The sequence below is a fragment of the Mytilus californianus genome, unplaced genomic scaffold (assembly GCF_021869535.1).
Source record: "Mytilus californianus isolate M0D057914Y unplaced genomic scaffold, xbMytCali1.0.p SCAF_2, whole genome shotgun sequence".
In the NCBI taxonomy this organism is placed as follows: Eukaryota; Metazoa; Mollusca; class Bivalvia; order Mytilida; family Mytilidae; genus Mytilus; species Mytilus californianus.
The window spans coordinates 106,211,596-106,235,400 of NW_026262668.1; the positions used below are offsets into that span (position 1 = coordinate 106,211,596).

The 23,805-nt window shown below is 33.0% G+C and overlaps 2 protein-coding genes and 1 non-coding gene across 9 annotated transcripts in view; 1 reads left to right on the forward strand and 2 right to left on the reverse strand.

Moving 5' to 3' along the window:
• Window positions 1–23,805, reverse strand: part of LOC127728532 (E3 ubiquitin-protein ligase TRIM33-like) — a 316,221-nt gene that overhangs the window by 126,619 nt on the left and 165,797 nt on the right. The window lies entirely within an intron of this gene.
• Window positions 1–23,805, reverse strand: part of LOC127728518 (solute carrier family 23 member 2-like) — a 68,398-nt gene that overhangs the window by 44,182 nt on the left and 411 nt on the right. Inside the window, exons 1-2 of one of the 3 annotated variants that reach the window (XM_052235936.1) lie at window positions 20,199–20,269; window positions 1,203–1,231 (exon numbers count right to left, since the gene is read on the reverse strand). In XM_052235936.1, the coding sequence (XP_052091896.1) occupies window positions 1,203–1,205 (3 nt within the window). In that variant the 5' untranslated portion in view covers window positions 1,206–1,231; window positions 20,199–20,269. Of the gene's footprint in view, window positions 1–1,202; window positions 1,232–20,039; window positions 20,154–20,198; window positions 20,270–23,805 lie in introns of those variants that run through there. The other 2 variants (XM_052235935.1, XM_052235937.1) reach the window with 2 other exon arrangements.
• On the forward strand, window positions 1,615–1,713 carry LOC127731292 (U6 spliceosomal RNA). Its single transcript, XR_007995614.1, has one exon. It is a non-coding gene; the product is annotated as a U6 spliceosomal RNA (small nuclear RNA).

Genomic DNA, 23,805 nt, shown 5'->3' on the forward strand with positions numbered 1-23,805 from the left:
ACACTTGGTCAGCACCTCATAAGGAACATTCATGCCATGTTTGGTTTCATTCCATTCAGTGGTTCTCTAGAAGAAGTTCAAAATGTAAAAAGTTAACGCCGACGCCGGACGACGACGGACGACGGACGCCAAGTGATGAGAAAAGCTCACTTGGCCCTTCTGGCCAGGTGAGCTAAAAAGTGTATGAAATTCTATACATCTTATTGCCCGATAATTCATAAATAAATAAATAAAAGAAAAAATACTAACATGTAACATCTGCATGGTCTTTATATTATCCGAAGTAAGTTAATATTATATATGTATAATGCAAAGTATTTACTAACGTCACGGCACAAAAAACATGTCCCTATCCTAGTTATGCCCATGTTAACCATATGACAGAAAAGTAAAACGCACAACAATGTCCAACAGTACCTACATAATTGTTGTTATGTTAAGGTTCATCATAACAAATGGAAAAAAATGGCTGTATTTACACATCAAAAACTTCTCTGAGTACTGACTAACCTGTGCAATTGGAAAAGTTTTAAGGCCTGGCATCCAATAGATATATAAAAATTAAATGCATTTTGAGTTTCAGAAAGTTAAAATCTTTTTTGGATTTTGATGGGCATTTTTTTTCGTTCCTGCAGAAGGTGTAAAAATAAACAAACACCTGAACTGCATTTGATACTGTCCACTCGGTTACAACCTTTAACTCACCTATAGTTGTGTAGATATCTATGTATATTGTCCATGCCAATCAAGGACAATCAATACAGTACAATACAGTTATTACCTGAGAGGGAGCATCTCAAAGTTGTATCCCAACTTAGTTTATTTTTACACCTTCTGCAGGAACGGAAAAAAAATGCCCATCAAAATCCAAAAAATATCTTATCTTTCTGAAACACAAAATGCATTTAACTTTTATATATCTAGTGGATGCCAGGCCTTAAAACTTTTCCAACTGCACAGGTTAGTCTTTACTCAGAGTAGTTTTTGAGGTCTAAACACAGCCATGTTTGTCCATTTGTTATGATGAACCTTAATGGTCATGGTCTTATTTTATAATAAACTGGACAACAGAGGCACATAAGTTTATCCAATCAGTGATTTGATACTCATTCATTCTAGGTTTCGTTCTAATTGTAACAAGTGGGATGCTTTAGTTTTAATCTAACACTATGATGATAGTAGTTATTAATATAAAAACTCACCATCTTCTCTTCTTCAGGGGCAAAGTTACCTACAAATAGTAAAAAGGTGAAAATGTATTTATAGACGTTTTGTTTACATGTATAAACAGCACCGGAGGCTTTATGGGTCAAATATTTCAGGTATAAAACCGATTTGTTGACTTCTACAGTGAAGTCTACAGTAAATGACTTTAATTGCATTTTGTATACCGCTTTTGCTCGATGAACTATAACTACAAATCGAAAAAAGAATGCATTTATCTAGTTAATTATCTGTAATTTTACTGGTTGAATTCTTTCAAAATAGTTGAACAATTGTATAGAAAGCAAATAAAATCGGCGAAAAACGCTCTTAAATTTGTCTTAAAATCATCAAATCTCTAATTTCAAATCTCGTGATAGACTTTCCTTCAAAAACTATATGTTGTTGATACAGAATTTCCGTTTTAATGATGTAAAATAATACTAGGGTTACAGAGAAGATTAGCATGGCCCCTGTGCAAGGACGACACGCAAATTCGTGTATATTTTCCCAGTGGCGCCATCATTCGGGATATACGAAAATATAGTGGTTACTGGTGATCTAAATTCTGATCTTTTCAATGTCAATAATAATAAACTTATTGACAATATGGACTTGTTCAATCTAAGAAATGTAATTGATAAAGCAACAAGAGTTACTGATAAGAGTAGTACACTCTTAGATCCTATAATAATAAGTGACTGTATGTCATATTATTTATCAGATGTTTTAGATATTCCCTCAGATATTAGTGATCACAATGCAGCAGTAATATTTCTTGAGTGTCCATCATCAATGTCACGTACTTTTAAAAGAGAAGTGTGGATATATGATAAGATGGATAAAGATAAATTTTTGAAAATAATGAATGAGACAGATTGGTATGCAATTCTTCCCGATGACAAGGATGTTAATGAATTATGTGAAAAATTTACTGTAACTTTTCTGAACATTGCGAAAGAGTGCCTACTTACCAAACAAGTAACTATACGAAAAAACGACAAACCATGGTTCAATAGCGAGCTTAGGAGAGAAATACGCACTAGAGATCGATTACGAAAAAAGGCTTTTAAATCTAAAAAACAATCGGATATTTTGTAGTACAAGCGACAGAGAAATAGGGTCAATAATATGAAAAAAAAATTGCTAAAGAACATTTTGAAAGTAATTTAGACCACATTATTCTAAATAATGTATCGAATACAAAAACTTATTGGAAAATAATGAAAATGTTAATCAAATCTAACAATAGATCAAATAACACCCCCCACTCCAAAATATTATAAATACCGAAAAAATAGACGAAATTGCTTATAAAGATGAAGAAAAATGTGAGCTTTTGAACAAGTATTTTAATTTAATCTCCAATGAATTGGAAACATTCAGATGATAGAAAAAATTCACCTACAATTTTGCAAAAATATACTTAAGTTAAGAACCACTACTCCTAATTTCATGTCTTATGGAGAACATGGCAGAACTCCAATTGAGGTAGCTATTAATTTAAAAATGGTCTGTTTTTGGAATAAACTTATTGTCAATCAAAAGAAATTAAGCAGTGTGCTATATAGAGTTATGTATAAGCTTAGTCAATCAGGTAATACTAGTTTTAAGTGGATAAATCATTTAAAGTCTATATTTGATAATACGGGACTCAGCTATGTATGGACTCAGCAATTTCCAGTTAATTCAGTCCAATTAAAAGTTACTGTAAAGCAAAGGCTCGTAGATCAGTTTATCCAAAAATGGTATAGCCAAATAGAAAATTCATCAAGAGGAAAATGTTATGGTCAATTTAAATTAGAATTTAATCTGGAAAACTACCTTCTAAAATTATTTCCAAGAGAACGACAATTATTAACAAAATTGAGGTGTTGTAATTTAAAAATACCCATAGAAACCGGAAGGTGGACAAACATTCCAAAAGAAGAAAGAATATGCCACTTATGTCATATAGGAATTGGCACTATATTTAATTACCTTTTTGAGTGTCAGTTTCCGACAGTCGTAAAAATACGAAACAAACATATTCCTATTTACTTTACTAGATATCCATGTTATCAAAAAATGATAGGCTTATTGTCACTAAGTAATGTAAAAGTGTTAAAAAATCTAACACTTTTTATTAGTAAACTAAAGAACATTTTGTAAAATGATTGTTTAAAAATGTATTTTTTATGTTTTTTCCTTTGTTATATCCAAATTAGGTGAAGAAAATATCAACGTACCACTATTTGAAACTAAGTCTAACAATAAAATTTGTGACATACATGTCACTATTCAAGAAATTATAGATATGATTAATATTCTTGATCCAAATAAAGCCTCGGGACCAGATGTGATTAGCCACAGGATGCTCAAGATCTGTCCAGATAAAGTTGCAATACCTCTTCAAATTATTTTCAAGAAGTCCCTTAGTCAATGCGTATATCCAACCAGCTGGAAAATTGCAAATGTAATAGCTATTTTTACTGTTCTCTTTTATTCTCATAAAGCCAATGCATTATATCAGTACAGAGATAACAACAATAACTATTTACAATATATACAAAACAAGGAGAGAGGTTACAGAAGTCACTAGCCAGGAGGACAAACAAAAGTATTAACATTTTTTATAAATAAACAAAGTTTCTTCAGGACTGGTTTCCGTGTACTCGACATAAGTTCCGAGAATTTAAATGTATTATGTCGTTGTACAAAATAGGAGGATAAATATTCTGTACGTTTTTGATCGAACAAATTACATTCAAATATATAGTGATATTCGTCACCAATTTATATGGCGAGAAAGTTGATACAATAAAAAGGAAAACTTTGCTTGTTTGCCGTAAATCAAATTTGCCCAAAATAATACTGCTCGAACTTTTATATCTATGTCAACCGGATGGCGACCTAGTTCCCCGTAAACCATATAATTTGGTGTTGAGGATTTCAGATTCAAAAGTAATTTACAAAATTTTAAATGTATCTTTTCTAATACCTCATTATTACTAAAACCCCATACTTCGCACCCATACAACAGAATGGGCTTGACAATTTTGTCAAAAAGATCTAGCTGACATTTTATGGAAAGCTGATACATCCTTCCCATTTTCAGGACTTCGTACATGGCTTTTAAGGCCTTATCGGATAAATGTTTTTTTGTCATATTAAAATTCCCTGTTTTAGTAAAAATAATTCCCAAATAGTTAAACTGCTTTACTATCTCAATGTTAGTGTCATTGTTAGAAAATCTGAGATTTTTTGGCAAACGTCCAAAACTAAACACTAAAGCTTTGGTTTTGTCAACGTTTACCTTCAATTTCCAAACCTTACAATAATCATGAAAGGCATTGAGTTGAGTCTGCAGGTCCTGTGCTGTTTCGGCCAGCAATACCGCGTCATCTGCATACAATATAATAAAAAACTTTAAGTATATTTCTAATTCTCTTTCCAGATCTTCTGAAATAGTTTTAAGTCCTGTGATATTTTGACTGACTAAGAAATTTTCTAAGTCATTCAAAAATAAAGAAAATAGGAAAGGTGATAAGTTTTCCCCTTGTCTTACACCATTGTCACAAGCAAAGTATTCCGAATTACAATTATTATATGATATACGAGATTTAATATCACTGTACATATTCAATATTACATTATACATCTTACCATTTATATTATTCAATAGCATTTTATAAAACAAACCATCTCGCCATACAGTGTCAACACCGGTGGTGTCAAATGCCTTCTCAAAATCTACAAAGGCACAATATAATTTCTTCTTCTTACATTTCAACAGTTCAAATAAAATGCTCCGCAGGGCGCAGCTTGATACGACCGCAGAGGTCGAACCCTGAACAGTTGGGGGAAGTATGGACACAACATTCAAGCTTGATACAGCTTTGGATTTGGATTGTGATTAAATATTTGACACAGCATAGGTTTCTAACACAGATTGAATGTGGTCTAAGAACTTAAAAATTTTAAATTGGACATTCACCTATTATGGTCCAATATCCAAAATCTAAATACATGGTTAGATTCAGCATATCAAAGAACCCCAAGAATTCAATTTTTGATGAAATCAAACAAAGTTTAATTTTGGACCCTTTTGACCTCAATGTGGACAAAGTTGATAACGGGGCCCAAAAATCAAAAATCTAAATACATGGTTAGATTCAGCATATCAAAGAACCCCATATATTCAATTTTTGTTGAAATCAAACAAAGTTTAATTTTGGACCCCGATTTGGACCAACTTGAAAACTGGGCCCATAATCAAAAATCTAAATACATGTTTAGATTCAGCATATCAAAGAACCCTAAGAATTCAATTTTTGTTAAAATCAAACTAAGTTTAATTTTGGACCCTTTGGACCTTAATGTAGACCAATTTGAAAACGGAACCAAAAATTAAGAATCTAAATACACGGTTAGATTCGGCATATCAAAGAACCCCAATAATTCAATTTTTGATGAAATCAAACAAAGTTTAATTTTGGACCCTTTTGACCTCAATGTGGACAAAGTTGATAACGGGGCCCAAAAATCAAAAATCTAAATACATGGTTAGATTCAGCATATCAAAGAACCCCATATATTCAATTTTTGTTGAAATCAAACAAAGTTTAATTTTGGACCCCGATTTGGACCAACTTGAAAACTGGGCCCATAATCAAAAATCTAAATACATGTTTAGATTCAGCATATCAAAGAACCCTAAGAATTCAATTTTTGTTAAAATCAAACTAAGTTTAATTTTGGACCCTTTGGACCTTAATGTAGACCAATTTGAAAACGGAACCAAAATTTAAGAATCTAAATACAGTTAGATTCGGCATATCAAAGAACCCCAATAATTCAATTTTTGATGAAATCAAACAAAGTTTAATTTTGGACCCTTTGGACCTCAATGTGGACCAATTTAAAAACGGGGCCCAAAATCCAAAAACTAAATACACGGTTAGATTCAGCATATTAAAGAACCCCATGAAATCAAGAATAAAACCCCATTGAAATTGGTCAAGAAATAAGCAATTTATAGGAAGTATCTTCTTTTGCACAATCCTGTGCTATTAAATATTTCTTGCTATTGCGCAATACTGTACAATTGACAATTTCTTGCTATTGCGCAATATTGTGCTATTGGATATTTCTTGCTATTGCGCAATACTGTGCAATTGAAGATTTCTTGCTATTGCGCAATACTGTGCAATTGAAGATTTCTTGCTATTGTGCAATACTGTGCAATTGAAAATTTCTTGCTATTGCACAATACTTATTATATAATAATTTACACATCCTGTTTGGTGTGTATCTCCTACCATATCATTATTATTTGATTTTAAATATAAATCAGAAATAACCAACTTAAAATGGAAAATTTTAAAAGAAACAAAAAAGGAAAAAAAGAAAAAAAGGAAAAAAATATAAATCCCCCCCCAAAATTTTTTGAACCCCCATTATGATTCATCACCCCCAAACTCAATCCCAGCCTTCCCTTTGTGGTATGGTACCTTGCAGTACAATTTCAGAGAGATCCATACACTTAAACACAAGTTATTGTCTGGAAACTAGAAAAATGCTTGTTTTTTTGGCCCCTTTTTTGCCCCTAATTCCTGAACATTTGGGGCAATTACCCCCAAACTCAAACCCAGCTTTCCCTTTGCGATATGGAACCTTGTAGTACAATTTCAGAAAGATCCATACACTTACCAGGAGCGTTTCCAGGATATTTGAAAGAGGGGGCGTAAAATACAATCTTTCGGCGAGCGGAGCGAGGCGAAAAATTTTTGGGACCTTTTTTTGGCTAAAAAACATAAAATAATTGTGAAATGCACTAATGTAACGGTTCCTGACTTGGAGCATGTATATTTTATAGTTAAAGTGTTAGGGTTTGATATTTTTTATGCCGAATTCTCTCCATTAATTGTCTATGGTATATTAAAATGATTGGATGGATCTCAACAGCAGTAGACCAATAACGAGAAATTCCAAATTCTAGGGTATAGGGCGTTACTTTACATTTTAATAGTCCTAGGCCAGGATTTTATGAACGGGAGGCGTAATTCCGGTTGCCCTGGAATATGGTCCATGGGGAAGGTCAGAAGCTCCTGGATTTCAACAATTTAGCATCAAATTATGAAGTATTATAACAGACTCCATGATAGACAAATTGGTGAAAATAGTCTGCCTTCGGATCATTCATATTATGTATTGATTAACATGTGGATATCAAATCTTTGGAAGAAGTTGTAAATTCATTTAAAAGGTTATATGAAATGGGCATGAAAAATGAAAAATAAATCTTTAACGTGGCTTTTTCTGAACTTTTGATATACCCGTTTTGTTAAAATATACCTTTTCACTGTTTTTGGTCTTTTGGAAAATGTTGTTTGTGCTGTATTTAGACCCCTTTACCAAGAAATTTTTTTTGCATGCACACGTATAAAAATTGCGGTTTTTATCCAACGCAATCATAGGTTTGAACGTTGTTTTCAATTTAGTAGACATAAAAAGATGTGGTATGAGTGCCAATGAGACAACTCTCCATCCAAGTCCCAATTTATAAAAGTAAACCATTATAGGTCAAAGTACGGTCTTCAACACGGAGACTTGGCTCACACCGAACAGCAAGCTATAAAGGGCCCCAAAAATTACTAGTGTAAAACCATTCAAACGGGAAAACCAACGGTCTAATCTATATAAGAAACGAGAAACACTTATGAACCACATCAACAAACGACAACTACTGAACATCAGATTGCTGACTTAGGACAGGTGCAAACAGTTGCAGCGGGTTTAAACGTTTTAATGGTACCAAACATTCCCCCTTATCTGAAACAATATTGTAACATTGTATTTATAATACCCCGTTATAGATAGTCAAATCTGACCCCTTCCAATGCAAGGCGAAAAAAACCTAACCCCATTTCAGACAATTTAGCTGAAAATGCAACGCCGTTTGTCGGAACATACCCGGTATCATATATATAGCGAGTATCCCCCGGGTAGATGTAAAATGGCCATTGGGGAAGTGTCACACAAAACAACCATTTCATGTATAGATTTACTTACCGTTTTGGTTGTTTAAAAAAGGTGTCCAAGTCACCTATCGGATGAGTGAATCAGTATAAAAAGAAATCAGAGTATGTGTTTAATTAATGAATATGATAAATTGCCATATTCAATACAATATAAGCAGATAACGATAGTTTTTTTTTTTTTTTTTTTTTTTTTTTTGAAAAGGGGGGGGGGCGTACGCCCATTACGCCCTTACCTGGACCCGCCCCTGCCTTACACACAAGTTATTGTCCTGAAACTAGAAAAATGCTTGTTTTTTGCCCCTTTTTTGGCCCCTAATTCCTAAAATTTTGAGGCAATTACCCCCAAAATCAATCCCAACATTCCTTTTGTGATATGGAACCTTGTGGTACAATGTCAGAGAGATCCATACACTAACACACAAGTTATGTCTAGAAGTTACAAAAATGCTTATTTTTGGCCCCTTTTTGGCCCCTAATTCCTTTACTGTTGGTACCATAACCCCCAAAATCAATCCCAACCTTCCTTTTGTGGTATTGAACCTTGTGGTAAAATTTCATAGAGATCCATTCACTTAAACTAAAGTTAGAGTGCGAAAACCAATGTGTCTTCGGACGACGCCGGACGACGACGACAACGACAACGACGACGACGACGCCAACGTCATACCAATATACGACCACAAAATTTTTTTTTGCGGTCGTATAATAACATTCCCAAATTTCACCCGAATAAAACAAAATGCCCTTTTTTGGTTCTTGTATGATATTGTTTTTTTCTAAAAATCGCATGAACATAATAGAACAGCATACCATAATTCCAAATCAAATGCATATTAAAATGTTAATTGCACAATATTTACAGAAATATGCAATTCTTTAAAAATCCTCCAAATAATGATAAAATTGCGCTAAAAGCAAAATATTTCTTTATGTGTCAATATGTATATGTCAAAAAAAAATTTATCGTTTATAGGTGATGGAATTATTTTTTCGTCATTTTAAACTGCAATAGATATAATAATCAGGGGCGGGTCCAGGTAAGGGCGTAATGGGCGTACGCCCCCCCTTTTCAAAAAAAAAAAAAAAAAAAAAAAAAACTATCGTTATCTGCTTATATTGTATTGAATATGGCAATTTATCATATTCATTAATTAAACACATACTCTGATTTCTTTTTATACTGATTCACTCATCCGATAGGTGACTTGGACACCTTTTTTAAACAACCAAAGCGGTAAGTAAATCTATACATGAAATGGTTGTTTTGTGTGACACTTCCCCAATGGCCATTCTACATCTACCCGGGGGATACTCGCTATATATATGATACCGGGTATGTATCGACAAACGGCGTAGCATTTTCAGCTAAATTGTCTGAAATGGGGTTAGGTTTTTTTCGCCTTGCATTGGAAGGGGTCAGATTTGACTATCTATAACGGGGTATTATAAATACAATGTTACAATATTGTTTCAGATAAGGGGGAATGTTTGGTACCATTAAAACGTTTAAACCCGCTGCAACTGTTTGCACCTGTCCTAAGTCAGCAATCTGATGTTCAGTAGTTGTCGTTTGTTGATGTGGTTCATAAGTGTTTCTCGTTTCTTATATAGATTAGACCGTTGGTTTTCCCGTTTGAATGGTTTTACACTAGTAATTTTTGGGGCCTTTTATAGCTTGCTGTTCGGTGTGAGCCAAGTCTCCGTGTTGAAGACCGTACTTTGACCTATAATGGTTTACTTTTATAAATTGGGACTTGGATGGAGAGTTGTCTCATTGGCACTCATACCACATCTTTTTATGTCTACTAAATTGAAAACAACGTTCAAACCTATGATTGCGTTGGATAAAAACCGCAATTTTTATACGTGTGCATGCAAAACAAATTTCTTAGTAAAGGGGTCTAAATACAGCACAAACAACATTTTCCAAAAGACCAAAACAGTGAAAAGGTATATTTTAACAAAACGGGTATATCAAAAGTTCAGAAAAAGCCACGTTAAAGATTTATTTTTCATTTTTCATGCCCATTTCATATAACCTTTTAAATGAATTTACAACTTCTTCCAAAGATTTGATATCCACATGTTAATCAATACATAATATGAATGATCCGAAGGCAGACTATTTTCACCAATTTGTCTATCATGGAGTCTGTTATAATACTTCATAATTTGATGCTAAATTGTTGAAATCCAGGAGCTTCTGACCTTCCCCATGGACCATATTCCAGGGCAACCGGAATTACGCCTCCCGTTCATAAAATCCTGGCCTAGGACTATTAAAATGTAAAGTAACGCCCTATACCCTAGAATTTAGAATTTCTCGTTATTGGTCTACTGCTGTTGAGATCCATCCAATCATTTTAATATACCATAGACAATTAATGGAGAGAATTCGGCATAAAAAATATCAAACCCTAACACTTTAACTATAAAATATACATGCTCCAAGTCAGGAACCGTTACATTAGTGCATTTCACAATTATTTTATGTTTTTTAGCCAAAAAAAGGTCCCAAAAAATTTTCGCCTCGCTCCGCTCGCCGAAAGATTGTATTTTACGCCCCCTCTTTCAAATATCCTGGAAACGCTCCTGATAATGGTCAGGAGTCAGCCTTCTAACGAAGCTTTTGCAGTTGCCCTAAATACCACCATCTGCAAATAGGGATCATGTTTCTTTTCATTGTTTAGATAAAATAACATTGTCAATATCAGGAGAAAATAATTTAGCATATTGAAAAAAGGGGTAATAAAAGTGATTACGGAATATACAAGGTATATACAGTAAAAATATGTTTTTTCGATGTTGAAAGTGGAAGACATATTAAGACGTTTATCTCGTTTAATATTCGAATGAACACTGTTTACACCACGCGCCGAACATTCATAAATTCGGCATATTTTTTTTAATTTTTATGTTAGCACATTTTTATATACTATATATTAGTTGTTTTATCAAATATGAATGAAAATTAATTTCGTGGAAGATTGAATACCCTTCCTGAGCAATTTCAATCACAACCGGTTTAAGAAAGTGTTCGTACATTTCGGTGTAGTGTTTTTAGGACTGTTGTTTGTCTGTCATACTTCTATCGCGTTGGGCATGGTAACATATGTGTGTTTGTCGGAAATGTAGGAATCCTCTTGTCCAGAAGCTTATTTGTTTTTGTTCTTTCCATTCATCATTATGTTCATATGTCCATCTATTAGTTAAAAACTTTGTAATGAGCAATACTGCTCCTACGGATACAGCGCTTGGTAAATTTCAAAGTTTTGAAGTGCACATGTTGAGATCGTGCATGAAGGGATTTTATTCATGATAAACACATTCAAATAAAGTTCAATAGCAAGCAATTCAAGCAAGAAATTCAAATTCACCATTGCATTTATAAACCTACTATATTGTATGTTGTTTTTTCATGTCAACTAATATCAGACGCTCATTGCAGTTTTGAGAACTTCGCACCATAAGAAAACCGAACGAACAGAATATAGCATGCAAAGTATTCGAATGTAAAATAAAAAGGTGTTACTTCTTCATGTTTTTTAATATGAAAATAAAGTTCCAGTCAACAAGAGAGGACTTAACGCAGAAATATGAAAAGTGCTTAATATGTTTTGTCAGAGGTTTCCTACTTTTTTATCAAAACGTGCTTGGTGATGATTGGTTGAATTTTTGTTGTGACACTTACATAATGATTTTCTTATTGATAGCTTTTTTATTCTACAAGTAATAATTTAACTATTTATGAGCTATAGTTATAACTATAATCATTGCAAATTGCTAGCATTTTTAAATCAAAACAAATAGACTGTTAGTTGATGTAAATAAACTCCTCATACTTGGCTTCAAATGTTGTACACCAGACGCGCGTTTCATCTTTAAAAGACTAACTAGTGACGCTCGAATAAAAAAGATAATAAAGGCAAAATAATGAGCGAAGTTGAGGAACATTGAGGACCCAAAATTCCGAAAGTTTTTGCCAAAAATTGCTAAGGTTATCTATTCCTGGGGTAGAAAATCCATTTTATTTAAAAAAATGGAATGTGTTTTAAACAGTGAGTTAATTTATAATGATTATCATATCAGTGTTAATTCATGTAGTCACAGAAGTGCTGACTACTGGGCTTGTCATACCATTGGTGAGGAAACCCCCTCCAGCAGTGTCATTGATCCAGTGATTGTTTATAAACTCATCATATATACCAGGCTTTATTATTGCACGCCAGATGCCCGTTTTGTCTACAAAAGACACATTAGTGACGCTCGATTTAAAAAAGTTAAAAAGGCCAAATAAAGTACGAAGTTGATGAGCATTGACGACCCAAAATTTCGAACGGTTTGACCAAATACAACATTCAACTGCATGGAACTACAACATGTCATTTTTTACTAGAAAATTACGTAGTTTGATAGGGTTTTTTCTACTTCAAATACGCACAAGAACATTTTCAGTGTCAAGAACATAATAGTTTTTACTTTTTCATCAATGCACGATGCAGTTTTTTCTAATTTGTATAAGAGAAATATTTGAAATTCATCTTTTTATTATTTAGCTTTATTAATGTATTTAATTTTTTTTTGGGGGGGGGAGGGGGGGGGGGCTATAGCTTCATATTTAAATATAGAGTCCTTTGTCATGAAATTAGAAACAACATAACAAGAAAAGACAAAAGAATTTTTAAAAGGCTGGCAATTAAACTACATGTTGAAATAACAAAGTTCAGCTCCCTAAATGTCCCTTAAAAGTATGCATCCCGCATGTATTATTTCCTTCAAACATTTTTGAATTTTAAAATGTGTTTCGCCAATCTAAAATTGACTACATAAAAATATTTTTTTGTTTACGTAGAACAGCTAAAAAGCTTTCTTCATGCAGATGGTGGTCTTTTGGGCAACTGTATGGGTTACTAGTATTACGATTGGCTGTGCAATTTGCAAGAAGCGTGATTGCAGTAATTTTATGATGTCAAAAACATCTTTAGCACTAAATTAAATATTGTAATTTTTAACAGATAAATACTTTGGTTTTCACTCATGTTTATCCTTTTCACAGGAATTTCAGGAAAAAGGCGCTATTTATTAAAAATACGTCATTAATGTTTTATAGTGCGTTTGAAAATTGACTAATTGTCTCTGTTCTAAAAGTTTTTCACATTTCCATACAGAGTTTTATTATTTTGAAGACAGAATATGCAAAAATCTTGACGTCTTGTAAAATAAGAAATTGTCCGTCCTTGACCTTTCATCACGATTTGACAGAAATTGCACCGTACGAATATTTGACGACCGGGCAAAAAAGATAATACAGATGATATGCTTTCGAATGATATATAATTTAGCCGTTTGTTAGGTGGGTGCATTAAAAATTAAATTTTATGGTTAATGTCACTCGACTAGTATCACGGTACTAACATTGAATCGGTTAATAAATACATTGAAACATAACATATTAACGCCATTCAGTTATGAACACTTATGGTCCTACATCCTGTTGATACTCATGCATATTTCTTACATTGAACAAAGTTATCCTTCTTTACACTATTTATGACTTATACACTAATTCTGTTTGGTGTGTACTGATTGAAATTCAATATTCTGAGAAAAACATGTAGCTGCGATTTCTCTAAAATCGGTACTTTGTGTCTTTTGTCTTTTTGTTAGATGAATTAAAACCAAATAAGCCCAGAAGCACATTTATGAGCTTGACAGCGTTCTGATTGAAATCGTCTTAATGTTGAATTTCGAAACACAATCATACTCACAATTAGGATTCGAAACTGCCAGAAAAATAAGAAATTCCAAACATCACTACGTCTACAAACAATGTAACTGATATGTCAGAGGTAATTTGAACATTTACCTCGATCTTATCATGTAGAGAGAGATTATCATTCCCTAATTATCAGCATGTGCAAACTAAGTATTGCCTTTTTATTTTCCTAATGACAACGGTTCTTAAACATTAGGTGAAAAAATACTTCTTTAACTCAATTTGAAGATACCCCTGTCGTCTATGTTGGTGTTTGCATGGAAGTATTATATAATAATTCAACGGTCTTAGGGAACGGTCATTATTTATCAGCTGAAGGGGTCGATTCAAATTTTTCATATTAAAAAATATTTTGGCAACATTTATACTTGACAAATAGATATATAGTACATGTAGCATGTGGACATTGACCATGCTGAGTCGAAACGATCTGTAACACAGTACTGTAGAAAGAGATTTTCCACGATTGCGGTACTCAGTTTTTATTGTACTCATTTTCTTTAATTTTGAACTGATCTTTTATAATACATGCTACACTATAGTGCTGTTGTTTCATATCAGTAGCTTGAACTAATTAATTTGATAAAGATAATTTAATTTGTCTGATTAGCAGTCATTAGTAAGTGCCGTGATGTTTCATCATGATCTTCAATATTCTTTGTTATGAAGCTGATGCAAATGATTTTGGTAAACATTTTTCAGTTTTATCCTGCTTTGAGAAAACCCTGAGTATAACCATGGAAGTAATATTTGGACTATTCGGGTTACTTCGCACGTATATACCGTACAAAAACTTTTCTGTTCATAGTTTTCCGTGAACACGAAAATGACCGAAAAGTGTCAGTGATTTGATCGATCACATGCGGAGATCAACTTCCATGCCAGATATTAAACCAATTAACGAGTTATCGAGTTCTTCTTGATTTTTTTTTAATTAAATATGAATATCTAACACATGCATGTAGAAAAATGGAAAAAATAAGTACTTAAATAAAGAAAAAAAAATATTATTTTGCAATTAAACTTGAACCTATACAGATTGTTACTCTATAGTATGAATAAATGTACATTTGCTGTCAAAGAATTATTTGTGAATGAAAAACACATACAACAAAGAAAACTTGTCAATTCTTTGAATAGATATAAGAAGATGTGGTATGAGTGCCAATGAGACAACTCTCCATCCAAGTCAAAATTTATAAAAGTAAACCATTATAGGTCAAAGTACGGTCTTCAACACGGAGCCTTGGCTCACACCGAACAGCAAGCTATAAATGACCCAAAAAAATACTAGTGTATAACCATTCAAACGGGGAAAAACCAACGGTCTAATCTATATAAAAAACGAGAAACGAGATGCCTATTATAATTTTGATGTCTCGTGGATTTTAATTTTTATCATATACATGTATATATAGTTATTTCAATCCCACGCTAGGAAGTACAGCTGAAAATAACACATTGCAAATATCACTGATTTTATTGTTTTGGTCCTTCCTGGATCAAAATGAACATGATTTATTTGAGAAAAAAAAAATATTATACGTCATGTAGGTTTATAATTATATGAACATTATAATGTGACCTATATGTGTTAGCTTATGTCATTTCGTCTCTGGTGGAGAGTTGTCTCATTGGCAATCATACCACATCTACTTATCTTTATATTCAATATTTCATTTCAACATGTTCAATGTGAAAATGTTTTACGAAATCATAGTGTATTGTTTTGTGTGTGAATGTTATACACACCATTTACAGTCCCTACATCTATCACCAGGAAATGCATCAAAATGATTTTAAAATTTTAGAAAGATGAATACACATGTTCAGAAACTTTTCCAACTCCTTGTGTTGTGTTGTTTCCTGTGGTCAAAACTAGGGAGAAATGTTTCTTACAGTTGTTAATCTAGTGATTGTGAATTTACACATTCTATGGATTATATGGATAAAGAACAAAACAGATGACTGTGATAAGGAGTGATCAGATTTACTACGCTTGAGAAATTAGGCATCCTGCTGGTGCTGTACACTATCAGAGTTTTAATAATGACAGAAGTAATTAAAGAGATTGCACACTCACTTCAATATCGTCTTATATACTTGTTAGATATAAAAACTTTCATTGTGTGATCCCCCAGTAAAATAATTTTTTTGACGGCAACCCCCCCCCCCCCCCAGCAGATGATATTTTTGGTAATGACCCCCTCCCCACCCTCTAAAATCAACCGACCCCTAAGCTGATAACTAATGACTGTTCCCTTATTAGCATCAACCGCCATACGAAGGTCGAAACCGTTGTACGATCATATAGATTACCATGAACAAAGCCATGGATTTTCCTAGGCTGAAACAGTGGAGGAGCGGTCACCGATCAAGAGAAGGGGTATAAATAAACGTCTATTGAATTTTTGAAAGAAAATGCATTTGTACAATTCATTGCCTTCATGTCGTTATCATGCGGTATATCTTATTTGTTTTTCGTTTATTGTTTTGTACATTAATCAGGCCTTTAGTTTTCTCATTTGAATTGTTTAGCATTTGTCATTTCAAGGACCTTTTATATCTTACTATGCAGTATGGGATTTGCTCATTGTTGAAGGCCGTACGGTGACTTATGGTTGTTTTAGACTTCTACGTCATTTGATCTTCGTTGGAGAGTTATCTCATTGGCAATCATACCACATCTTCTTATTTTTATATTTAGCTAAAAGTAAGGAACTAATCGTAAACCGCAACATGAAGTTGAAACATTCTGTATATTTTATTTCTAAAAAAAACATAAAATTTTTAGTAAAGCACCTTTTTCTTCCGTGTTCACTGGTGCATCACATTTTTCAAATGAATATTTATTTAATATCAATCAATAATTACATTATTTGTGTAAACCTCACCAAAGATACTTTACTCTTTAATTTATTCACCATGTAATGTAGGTGTAACATACATGTAGAAACAGCAAATAATAAAAATACACAGTTTTAATACACAGTCTTACGTTTTTTTCGGATTTATTGTATTTCGATATGATTATATTTCTTTACAAGTTTCTCATTATTCAACTCTTTTGTAAAATCCCAAAATCCAACCGCATTCAGCTAGAATTGTAACTTTAAAGTTAATATTCTTGAATTTTAAAGTTTAACAGCTCACCCGTTTACATACTTTAAAGCTTTTGTCGACATAAATGTGTAAAATCATAATCTGGTGTAAAATATTTTAGTTTCCATAATAATAGAAGTGACTTTAAAAGGATCAGTCTGTTTATAAAAAGAACAAGATGTATTCTATAATTTTGTCAATATGTTAGATCATGTCATGCAGTGTATGTTAGCCGAAAGAGGTGAAGACATGTGATGTATTTTTAAGCAAATTCTCCAAATATCCATACATTAATAAACAGAAAGATAAGAAATAATATTTGACATTAATAATAAAAGTCCGAAAAATAATGATATGTTAGCATGGTAGATTTAGAATATTATGTTCTTCATAAGTTTTTTTTTGTTGGCAAATACATCTGAAGAAGTTTGACATTTTTGTTTGAAGTGGAAAATACTTTATCCTGCATAAATCAGTAAACAAGTTTTCAATCGGTTTGAAATTAAAAAAATTCTGTTTTACAGAGGTTTTATAGTTATATACTCATCATCAAGTTTAAATAGCTCATTACAACGCACCGTTTCGAATGCATTGGTGTGTTAAAAGCATATTTGAGATGTCATTTTGTAAACAACTTCCAAAACTGTTACGCTTTGCATGCTACATGTAGATCTATGTGTGGTAAACTGTTAAATTTAAAAATTAAAATTAAAAAAAACCTACTACAACCTTCCATTGAGGTAAATTACAATTCAATTTCATTGCAAGTTCAAATTTCTTATGTAATTAATGTTGACAGTACCTTAGAAATAGACCCATTACACTATTATTTCAACAAATCTGTTATATATAGTAACTGAACAGGATGTTTTCTTTCAGTATGTACTGGATAAATATGCAATTTTGCTCATTTTAGACTAGGTATCCCCATAAGCCTGGAAATCTCGTGGAAGGTCACATATATAAAGCAGGAAAACGACTCCTATGTTGTATGTACTGTTATGTTAACGCTTGTCGTTCAATTCTATTATTTCCAATACTCCTAAAACTTCTTCACAATGTTTTCAAAAAGCAGTGTATTCTAATTAATTTTATATTTCTGATCCTGAAAGATCAGGTACTTGTCAGTATATATATATTCAAAATGTTGAATGTGGGCAGTATATGACATCTGTAATTATATGGTAATTTATCTTGTTATTGGTATAATTGCAGACTTGACTTATATGAATAGGGCTACAATGGTTCTATGTCATTACATCTCGTATTTAATCTGATGAGTCGGGTGATTTTTATCGATTGTTCTTGCAAGTTCCAAGTCAGGAGCCTGTAATTCAGTGCACGAATATCATTGGTTTTTCATTTTGATTTCTTTCACATTTTGTCATGCATAGGCATTTTATAGCTTCCTATACGGTATGATTCATACTGTTGAAGGCCATATATACAGTAACGTACATCCTCGTCCTTTCGTTTCTGGCAGATAGTTATCTCATTGGCAAATAATAACACACAAACAACTCATTCTGCTTTCCTATGTATACTACATGTATATTTAAGTGTATCTTATATTTTACACGTGTGTATCAATACTTGAAGTTGCCGATATAGCTTTGGTTTATATACCTTTTATTATTTGACAAAATATAATTGTTGTATTATAATTTGTTATTTATTTTGTGTCTTTGTTATCTATATTATCGTTATTTTAGAGTAACCATCTGCTTATTTATTGTATGTATCAAATGTTCGTTCATGTAAGTTTTTTTTAATCTAAGGATCGAGACTAAAAAGGGGGATTGAGTGTTTAACACAGTTTACGTATGCCTGTTCTAATTGAGAAATCTCGCCTTGTAATTGTAAAATTTCATATCTTGATGTTTTTCGATATTTGGAGAATTGAATGTTAATGACAGATCTTTGATTGTTTCTGCTAATTTCATTCATAACTTGTCTCTAGACATCTGTACAGTTTCGGGATGATTCAGAGCTTGACATATTCTATAGACATCTGTACAGTTTCGGGATGATTTAGAGCTTGACATATTCTATAGACATCTCTGTACAGTTTCGGGACGATTCAGAGCTTGACATATTCTGTAGACATCTGTACAGTTTCGGGAGGATTTAGAGCTTGACATATTCTATAGACATCTGTACAGTTTCGGGAAGATTTAGAGCTTGACATATTCTATAGACATCTGTAAGTTTCGGGAGGATTTAGAGCTTGACATATTCTATAGACATCTGTACAGTTTCTGGACCATTCAGAGCTTGACATATTCTATAGACATCTGTACAGTTTCGGGATGATTTAGAGCTTGACATATTCTATAGACATCTGTACAGTTTCGGGATGATTCAGAGCTAGACATATTCTATAGACATCTGTCTATTTTTTAAGACTGTATGTTCACTTCTTTAGATGTCTTTTGGTTGTTTTTTTGTCGTTTGGTTGCTTTCTCATTGACTGACACCCACATCTTCTCTTACTCTTAAAAAAACTAGTTTTCGACCGAAAAGGTGGACCTATAGACACAGCTGGATCTGATATGAACTTAAGCCCCCAAAATGTTTATAACAAGATTACTCTCAATAGAATAATGCAATTAACTTGATGATGTCAACTGTCCATTTGAATAAAATGTCCATAAATGGATGAAAAATGGATACATTCATATTGATATTTTTCAGTGAACACCAGTTAATGCAGTGCTTTCGGGAGCCTTTGTAGTTAGTTGCCCCTTCGAATCCATGCAGGTGCCTAAAAAGTTATTCTTTTGATATACTTAGAAACAGACAAATTAGAACAATTTTATATCCGTGACAATCACACTGAATCATGTGACGTTAGTTCATACAAAAGTAAACGTAATAAATAAATAGGTAAGACTTTTATCACAATTTTTTGACATGAATATATAATAATCATTTACCTTAAAGACTGCATGTGTATAATCCTAATAAAAGACAGAGAACGCCATAAACATTTTACAAAGCGTTTTTACCGGTACACATGCATTCATCCCAAACCATTTTATAATATGCGTGTCAAGTTGACCGTAAGAATAATGTTTGCATTACAATTTTCTTACCCTGCTTTTCGGCGTGTACAAAGTTTACAATTTTTCTACCTAGCTCTTTATATATGTTATCTTTTATAAACACAGTTTGTGTACGCCATGTAGCACTTGATTGATTTGTGTTTTATTTGATTATATCATCTACTGATGCATTTTTTTCGGGGTTATCAAAGAGTCATGTGACCCTTTGACACTGACAACTGCAAGAATTGTAAAATACTTTATAGAATTTCTAGTTAAAAAGCATCATGTACAAAAGTAAAGATAAATACGCAAGCTTAGCAACCGGTAAAAATAGATATTCCGTCAGGGCTCACACACATATATCTAACGAGGTTCTCAGTACAGACGTGCAGCCATATTATATCTTGCGTAGCAGAATCATAACCCAAACCACGGCTGTCATTCGCTACATCAACAAAAAAGGATCGTGAAAGAATAAGTAGCGGGGTTCGTGAAAGATCTGACATGGGATCGTCAAGAAAATATTATCGAGATGACAAATGCAAGGTCAATAGACAATCTAATCTGTTGAATTATAAGGACAAATTTTGAAAAAATAAAACTGTCTCAAAATGGTTCAATATTATGGCCGTTATCTTAGAAAACCAGAGTTTAAAATATCGCCGTTTTTTACAAAACCACAAAAGGCAGATTGCTCTTCGATTTTTTAATGACATAAAAATGTAAACAAACATGAGTTTTTTCTGTTATTTATATGAATGACTAAAATATATATGTTATGCATATATTGATGAACTTTCTCTCCAAAGTGATTTCTAAGTATCCTTTTTGAACAAATTACTATTCTCTGAACAATCTCGTTCTATTCTTAAGTTTCAAATGGCTCTCAAAATTATTTTTGAAGTAGCTTTATCAGAAAGTTGGTCCAAATTGGTATATTTGTATAAATCTGATATTTATGATCGTGAAAGATCGGATACCACTTTTTTTAAATCGTGAAATATCCGATGTCGCTGACTTGTCAGCGCACAAATTATTGAAAGTGTTCAATTCATTTTGTATTACATGAAAATTATTATTTTATTTGGTACAGATAACTAGAGGCTCTAAAGAGCCTGTGTCGCTCACCTTGGTCTATGTGCATATTAAACAAAGGACACAGATGGATTCATGACAAAATTGTGTTTTGGTGATGGTGATGTGTTTGTAGATCTTACTTTACTGAACATTCTTGCTCCTTACTATTATCTCTATCTATAGTGAACTTGGCCCGGTAGTTACAGTGGAAAATACTTTGTAAAAATTTACAAAAATTTACAAAATTTATGAAAATTGTAAAAAATTGACTATAAAGGGCAATAACTCCTTAAGGGGTCAATTGACAATTTTGGTCATGTTGCCTTATTTGTAGATCTAACTTTGCTGTACATTATTGCTGTTAACAGTTTATCTCTATCTATAACAATATTAAAGATAATAACCAAAAGCTGCAAAATTTTCTTAAAATTACCAATTCAGGGGCAGCAACCCAACAACGGGTTGCCTGATTGGTCTGAAAATTTCAGGGCAGATAGATCTTGACCTAATGAACAATTTTATCCTCATCAGATTTGCTCTAAATGCTTTGGTTTCAGAGATATGAGCCAAAAACTGCATTTTACCCAATGTACTATTTTTTAGCCATGTCGGCCATCTTGGTTCGCGGGTGGGGTCATCGGACACATTTTTTAAACTAGATACCCTAATGATGATTGTGGACAAGTTTGGTTAAATTTGTCGTAGTAGTTTCAGAGGAGAAGATTTTTGTAAAAAATTACAAAAAATTACGAAAAATGGTTAAAAATTGACTATAAAGGGCAATAACTCCTTAAGGATCAACTGACCATTTTGGTCAAGTTGACTTATTTGTAGATCTTACTTTGCTGACCATTATTGCTGTTTACAGTTTATCTCTATCTATAATAATGTTCAAGATAATAACCAAAAACTGCAAAATTTCCTTAAAATTACCAATTCAGGGGCAGCAACCCAACAACGGGTTGCCTGATTGGTCTGAAAATTTCAGGGCAGATAGATCTTGACCTAATGAACAATTTTATCCTCATCAGATTTGCTCTTAATGCTTTGGTTTCAGAGATATGAGCCAAAAACTGCATTTTACCCTATGTACTATTTTTTAGCCATGTCGGCCATCTTGGTTCGCGGGCGGGGTCATCGGACACATTTTTTAAACTAGATACCCTAATGATGATTGTGGACAAGTTTGGTTAAATTTGTCTTAGTAGTTTCAGAGGAGAAGATTTTTGTAAAACATTACAAAAATTTACGAAAAATGGTTAAAAATTGACTATAAAGGGCAATAACTCCTTAAGGGGTCAAATGACCATTTTGGTCAAGTTGACTTATTTGTAGATCTTACTTTGCTGAACATTATTGCTGTTTACAGTTTATCTCTATCTATAATAATGTTCAAGATAATAACCAAAAACGGCAAAATTTCCTTAAAACTACCAATTCAGGGGCAGCAACCCAACAACGGGTTGTCCGATTCATCTGAAAATTTCAGGGCAGATAGATCTTGACCTGATAAACAATTTTACTCCGTGTCAGATTTGCTCTAAATGCTTTGGTTTCAGAGATATAAGCCAAAATCTACATTTTACCCCTATGTTCTATTTTTAGCCATGGCGGCCATCTTGGTTGGTTGACCGGGTCACCGGACACATTTTTTAAACAAATACCCCAATGATGATTGTGGCCAAGTTTGGTCAAATTTGGCCCAGTAGTTTCAGAGGAGAAGATTTTTGTAAAAGTTTACGGACGACGGACGACGGACGCCAAGTGATGAGAAAAGCTCACTTGACCTTTCAGGTCAGGTGAGCTAAAAACTGAACTTCCATGACCTCCAGGCATAGATGGCCTTACCCAAATTTGGCATATTTTTTTGGAACCTTGCTTTTGAGTTCTCTTTAACTTCGTTATTTATTTGGCCCTCTAACTGTTTCGATTCGAGCGCCACCGTGTATGCTTATATTAACGAAACGCGCGCGTTTGACGTACTTCATTATAAGCCATGTATATTTTATGAGTTTTTACAACTTTGTAAAAGCCATCTATCATTCTTGCAGAAGAATATCGTTTTTGATAAGCCGGAAGCTCATAGCTAGATATTGATAACAAGATTGATAATAATTGATGAAGTCATTTTGGAATTTTTTCCAGTTTGTATTTAATGCAAGATGTTTGAATTCTATCAAATGTTTCAGACAAAATTTAATAGAGTCGATATCTGACAGTCTATAATGTCTTGTGGACATCTGAAGGATACTATTGAAAAGATTTATAATAATGCCAAACAAGTTACCATATCAGGCCTTCTCTATTTCCGTCAAATACACAATGTTTCGAGCAATCCAAAAATGTCTTTCCAAAGCCACGCTCTGAACATTTCGGTTTTGAAATTGACCGCGCAAACTTAGCCATCCGCACCTAAACCCCTTTGAGGTGATATACAACTGTCTTGAATAGACTTTGTGTGTCATGTCGAGTCCACTAACATTTATGGTTTACGACGAAACTGGAAGGTTTTCTTTATATTTCTTAGAAAATCAAGGATGTTTAGTCATTTGGAGAAACTATCAAAATCGGGTAACAG